At 37.6% G+C, this 6,920-nt stretch overlaps 1 protein-coding gene across 1 annotated transcript; it reads left to right on the top strand.

The window, feature by feature from the left end:
* Nucleotides 1-2,054: 2,054 nt before the first annotated feature.
* Nucleotides 2,055-5,622, top strand: AP2D12 (ethylene-responsive transcription factor RAP2-7-like). Its single transcript, NM_001294023.1, is given in 9 exon segments — nt 2,055-2,776; nt 2,878-2,903; nt 3,015-3,045; nt 3,177-3,264; nt 3,385-3,542; nt 3,663-3,769; nt 4,036-4,145; nt 4,281-4,382; nt 5,197-5,622. Coding segments are annotated over 9 exon segments (1,401 nt in total). The 5' UTR covers nt 2,055-2,255; the 3' UTR covers nt 5,455-5,622.
* Nucleotides 5,623-6,920: the final 1,298 nt, after the last annotated feature.

Genomic DNA, 6,920 nt, shown 5'->3' with positions numbered 1-6,920 from the left:
AAATATTTAATATTTTTAAATATTAAAATAATAAAGAAAAGTAAAAAAAAAACACACACACACTTCAATTCGTCCCCTCCCCCTTCTCTCTCTTCTCCCCATCATCATCTTCTTCCCCCTTCCTGCAACTGCAACCCAAAAAAAAGAAGAGTAAAAAAAAAAAAAAAAAAAAACCAATTTGTCTTCCCCCCTCCCCCTCCCCTCTTCTCCCCGCACCCACTCTTTCCACCCAACCTCCCCACCTTCGCACCCAACCTCGCACCCATTACCTGCAACCCAAAAAAAAAAAAAAAAACCCAGATCTCGTTGAGGTGGAATCGGGAAACCTTCACCAGACCGATTTCGAAGGTTGAGAACCTGGGCTCGAAGAAAATGGGGGGAATGGGTGTGGAGGGAAGAGGGTGGGTGCGGCGGGGGACGGACAAAGTGGGTTTTTTTTTGTTTTTTTTTTCTTCTCTCTTCTTCTTCTTCTTCTTCTTCTTCCTCTTCTTCTTCCTCCTTCTTTCTGGGTTTGTTGGGCAGGGGGGGAGAACTGGGTTGGGTTGGGGTTTTTTTTTTTTCTTTTTTTTTCCCTTCCTCCTCCTCTTCTTCTTTCTGGGTTGCAGGAAGATGGGGGAGAGAGAGAGAGAAGGGGGAAGGACGAACTGACCTTAGGTTTTTTTTATTTTTTTAATTTTCTTTATTATTTTAATATTTAAAAAATATTAAATAATGTTTTTAGTTTTTAATAATATTTTAATAATTTTTTTAATAGAAAATGGGTCCCGAATCAAGCCACGTCAACATTTAACCGAGAAATTCACGCCAACCCTAACGGAAGGTATAACATTGGCACAAATTCGTAAGATGAGGTATGACATTGTCAATTTTAAAAGATGAGGTATGAAAGTGTCGTGACACCAATAGTTAAGGTAGTTTTTTGTACTTTACCCTTTTTTTTTAATATGGTAAACTATTATAATATTTTAAATGCATAAAAAATAAAAAATAAAAATTGTCACGTGGCACAAATTTGGCAGCCACGTCAGCACAAATGTGGTAGCCACATCAACTCTTAACGAACCAATGGATGGAAAATGTAACGGATGTATTATATTGAAATAAAATAGTATGTGAGGACATAAATATATATATATATATATATATATATATTATTAAATCACTCATGTATCTTAACATGAAATGACTATTTAGCCCCAAAAAATTTAAAAGAAATTGAATACACAAATTATTTACTAATATGAACCCTAACTCTAAATTGGTTGTCATAAACCCAAACCCTAAAACCCCTAATTAACAAAAACCCCCAAATTGATAGAAACCTAAACCCTAAAAATAAAAAAATGTTACGAATTCGTAACCAGACGTACTTCATTATGGATTTTGTAAGAACTACAACATTTTTTTTTTCAAAATCTATAACTACTCCAAAACAAATTTTCAATTTTTCAAAAATAAAAAAATAAAAAAATAAAAAAAATTGAATAAATCCATTATAATATAAACAAATTTTTCTCTAAGTGGTAAGCTTGGCAGTCGGCGCTACTTTCTTTTAAGTTTTGTACAGTAAAAAGAATCTTCCCATTATAATTTTGAAAAGAAAAAAAAATTACCCATATCCTATCATTCTTTTTTGGATCAAAATTTTGTGAGATTGACTATAGAGGAGTAATAGAGAATAATACAAATTCTGGATTTGTGCTCTACCAGTAAAATAAACCAACAATCGAATGTCATGTAGTCGACCTCATAATTAGCATTTACTTGTTTAGCGAGAGTCTTGAAATTTGGAGGTGTGGTGAGAATGAACAATGAGAGAATGTTAAATGTATGTGAAAAATGTGGGATGTAGGGTGTATAGGAAAGTATGTGGGGTGTACTAAGATAAATTTTGATTAAAAAAATAGATATGAAATGTATTCAACAATACCTGCAGTGTTAATAAATACCCCAACAAATAAACAAAAATTCAACACCCCATTCCAAGTGTAACTGTTCTCTTCCTTCACAGCTAACACGTCCCCATCTCTTTCTTTTTAGCCTTTGAGACCTCCCTCAAAGCCTCACAACCAGTTCTCATCTTTCTTCCTCTCTGCTTCCTTTCTTCTCTCCGACAAAGTTTACAGAATTTTTCTGGTGGTTTGATTTTATTGTTCCAAATTTGGTTGCTGCAGTTGGGTTTTTGGTTTCAAAGATTCTGAGCTGAGCTAATGCAAAACCAATAGCTAAACCAGAGCAAAGTATTACACACAAACATGTTGGATCTTAACATTAATTTCACCGACATAACTAATTCAAAATCTATGGAGGTAGATGATGCCGGGACATCCAACTCCTCCGTCGTCAATGCCGACGAAGCTCCGACTCCAGGCAATGCCGGAGACGAAGACTCCACCAACAATACCACTTCCTCTTTCATGTTTGATATCCTGAGGAGAGAGAAAGACGGTCTCTGCATTTCTGGGGACGGAGACCAGACTCAGTCTCTGCAGTTCGTGACGAGGCCGCTTTTTCCGGTGGCCGGATATGGCGGAGGAGGCAAGGAGGGGGCAGACTGCGGGTTGGGATTGTCGTCATCGTCCTTGTCAACGGCAAGGACTCACTGGCTGAACCTTTCGTTTGCCGAGTCTGGAGGGCAGACTCAGGCGGAGCTTAGAGTTGTGCAGCAGAAAAAACAGCCGCCCCGGAAAAGCCGTCGCGGGCCGAGATCCCGGAGCTCTCAGTACCGCGGCGTCACGTTTTACAGGAGGACAGGGCGGTGGGAGTCGCATATATGGTGATCATTATCATCGTTAATCATCATTATTGTGTTTCATTAAACAAATAATTTTGTTTAATCATTTTCTTTTACTTTTTATTTCTTTTTCCGTTGTGCAGGGATTGTGGGAAACAGGTTTATTTAGGTGAGCAGATGATCATATAATTGTTTTTAAGAAATGGATTCATCCGTTTTGAAGGATTGGATCTAAACTAAATTGGGTTTTGATTTTTTTTTTTTTTTTTTTTTTTTGCAGGTGGATTTGACACTGCTCACTATGCAGCTAGGTAATGATTTTTATTTTCGTTTTTGTGATGAACACAATTTGGTTACATTTTTCTAATACGAGCGATATTATATTTTAAACTAATCTAAATTGCGGACGAAGGATTAGCTCACTCAGGTTTAATGATTTCAGAGCATACGATCGAGCTGCAATCAAATTTCGCGGAATTGATGCTGATATCAATTTTAATGTAGGAGATTATGAGGAAGATATGAAACTGGTATAGAATGTGACTGTTTTAATAATTAGAAAGTTTGGATTAACTTCAGATTTACTTACTAATTGGGGTATTTGTTGGTCGAATCTTTCTAATTATAGTATGATTGATTAATTTTTGCAGTTGGGGCATCTGAATAAAGAAGAATTTGTGCACGTGCTTCGTCGCCAAACCACAGGAGCCTCACGTGGGAACTCGAAATACAGAGGTGTAGCTGCAGTTCCTCAGCCTGAATGTGGTGCCATTTGGGAAGATCGAATGGGACAAGTTCCTCGGAAAAAGTGAGAACGTCCTCCCTTTAACTGAAGCTATTTTTCAGCTGAATTTAAGGATATATATACATATATGTATGTAGACACAAACAATATATCTAACGTGTATTTTATGTTGCTGGATACCAGGGTCTTTGAAAAGGAGGCCATCAAATGCAGGACCGGAAGAGAAGCAGTTACAAACTTTGACCCTAGTATCTACGAAGGGGAGATGGTTTTAAATGCTAGCGTTGAAGGTACGCTGCGAAACGAGGAAAATGTTAGCATCAATCATGCATGGACAAGAGCATGAGTTGGTTCTGAGTCCTAACTTACAAGTAGTCGGTCATAATTCATTCACGCACGCCTGCGCATCTAATTCCAGCACTCCTCGTGAAACCGACAACGGTTTTCTCGATTTCTGTTGTCTTACGTACAATATGGAAAGAAAATAAAAAAATAAATAAAAATCCATGGATACTCATGAACTGACACAATGAATTTGGTCTTGGTGTAAATGCAGGCAGTGGTCACAACCTTGATTTGAGCCTACGGATTTCTCAACCTTGTTCTGCTGGTCAAAAGAGGATTGGAAAATTAGGGGATTTTCAATTTCCTAAAGAGAGGCCAATGGTGTGTCCTGATTCTAGTCATTTTCATGTTTTTGTCCCTATTTTTTTTCTTCTCATCTATATTTCTGAATGAATGGGGCTTTCGTCAGTCGGTCCTTGGTGGCTGTTTAGTGATATTTAGTGCCAACTTGTGCAGGTTAATGGGTTTTCTTCTGCAGCTATGGGACAACTCCCTCATGTTCTAACGACGGTAGCCAAGTGTCCTGCCCTATATCCAGGCTTCGTACAAAGACATGGGGTAATACTTCTCATATCTATCATATATTGTTAATTTTTTATTTTGAATATAGATGGACTTTTGATTCTAGTCTTTGGAAGTTTATAAAGTAATACGTATGCATGAAATTTTGGAGTACACTAATGTTTGAAACTTCAGAATATAATTGTTGGATGAGCCACTTAAATGCATATATGAATACCATAGTTATCTTCAGACGTTTCATATAACTTCTTACTTCATCTTGGTCGTCACATTTAAATTTTTCTCCTATTGAGGTCTCATTTAATTAGTGGGTCGGACAAGATTGGAACTAGGTCCAATCTCGTCCTATTGAGTCTCACCCTAGAGATGGAACACAATTTACATGGCACAGATACACTGCTACGTGGCATCCCATGCCAATAAAACAAAGACATTTAAACAAAAACTTATGTCTTTATGAATATTTCATCAACACCGTGCCATGCAAAATCTTCTGCTAGAGATGAGACTTTAATTTTCTTTCTTCTAGCATATTTAACATGTGAGATTAATACCGACCTAATGAGTCTAGTCCTTTTCTTTATTAAGATCATTAAACATGGGAGCGGAAACTAGTCCATTTTATGACTCACATGTTTTTTGAGCCCCCCACCAAATTGAAAGTGAGTGAAGAAAAATGATAGATAATCTTGTTTTCATTTCCTTAGCATCAATTTATAAAAAGTGAAATCCAAAAACTGAAAACGAAATAGTTACCATGCTTATGAAGTGATCAAGATCAACCATTTTATTTTGCAAAATACGTTTCAAATTAGTCTATATGCTAATTAACCTAAGTCTTTTCTTGCAGGAAATAACTTCAGATCATAACAGATTGCAACCAATTTCTTCGCCGAGATACACAAATTGGGCATGTCAAGTTTATGGAAACAACAACAATGTCAGCCCAATGCAAGTGTTTTCTATTGCAGCATCATCAGGATTCCCATCTTCTACAGCTACTACACCTCCTCCGTCTGCTTCCCTTCCTCCGAACCTCCAAGATAGCAGCGCTTCTGCCTACAGTCTCGATTGCCTTCCTTTCACGGCCACGGCCAACATTTACTAGTGCTTTTGAAGGGCTGGCTAGGTCATGAGTATATGTACTAGTTTGTAATGCGCAGAGATGTTTATTTTTCGTTTCGAATGTGTTTCATATTTTCAAACATAGAGTGCTATATATATGACCTAACATTGTCCTTGTAACTGTTATATGTGAGCTTCAGTTGTAAGTAAATGGTTATAATCCTTCTAGTGGCAAAATGCATGAGGAAAAGAAACTTGTATGTTACCATAAGTTTCCCAAGTTTGATTTTCACATAGGCACGAGAAAGTATATAGCAATTCGCTCGTATTAACACATAATTTATTTATTAATACTTTGGTTTCAGATATGGAGGATTTTGAAACAGGGGGGTGGGAGGGGGTTTGGTTGGAATTGAGGGCTGCTTGGAGCCGGAGATAGATGGTTGTGGAGGAGGTGAGGATAAGAGAGAGATTAGGATATTCTGAACCCCAAGTCACTTTTTTTTTTTTTTTTTAATTTTATAAAATTAAAAGAAAATAAGAAAAAGAAACTCATCGAATAGCCTAGTCACCCCTAAGCTTCGTGCAGGCAGCCGCCTACCTAAAGGCTAGTGCCTTGGGCCTAGTTGAGGCGGACGGTTATCACCTACACCTAGTGCCTAGTTGATTTTTGTAACATTGATTAATAAAGAAACTAAGAGAGAGTTTTTTTTGTCAATGTTCCTCTTTCATTAAATGAATTATACTTACACAGAAGTATAGTATAATAGAAAGGTTATGTACAATACAATCTCTAACAACCTTATCTAAACCAATTAAATTGTGCTACAAAGGTTAACAAAATATTAGTTGTAACAGGTTTTGCCACAAGGTTGAATGCTTCCTGATAACCTACACCTTCTTGTTGGTGAAATCCTTTATTAACAAGCCTTGCTTTGTATATTTCAACCGTCCCATCAGGCTTTTTCTTTATTCTAAACATTTATTTACAACTAACCATGTTGATGCACAAAATCAGAGGTCTTGGAACAATGTAAATCTGATCGTGAATTTGCAAGAAATGTAAATAACACAAGATGTATCGTGGTTCACCTCAAGGTTTGGGCTACGTCCACACTGATTATGTATTTCTGTGAGAGGTGAGGGAGAGAAAGCTCTGAGAGTGAGAGCTTTGAGAGAGGGTGAGAGGACCTAGGAATTGGCCTCCGAGGGTGAGAATGAGGCTCTCTCACCCCCTCTCAAAGCTCTCACTCTCAGAGCTCTCTCTCCCTCACCTCTCACAGAAATACATAATCAGTGTGGACGTAGCCCAAAGGGGTGAACCACAATACATCTTGTGTTATTTACATTTCTTGCAGATTCACGATCGGATTTACATTGTTTCAAGACCTTCGGTTTTGTGCATCAACATTTGGCGCCGTCTGTGGGAATCGACACGAAAAGTTATGTCGGTTCTCTTTCATTTTTTCATCTCACCACCGTGAGACCTCATCACTGTCCACCGGCACC

Source organism: Malus domestica, chromosome 07 (genome assembly GCF_042453785.1).
Source record: "Malus domestica chromosome 07, GDT2T_hap1".
Taxonomy (NCBI): domain Eukaryota; kingdom Viridiplantae; phylum Streptophyta; class Magnoliopsida; order Rosales; family Rosaceae; genus Malus; species Malus domestica.
Note: the sequence above shows the minus strand (reverse complement) of the source record. Positions and strands in the feature narration are given on the sequence as shown.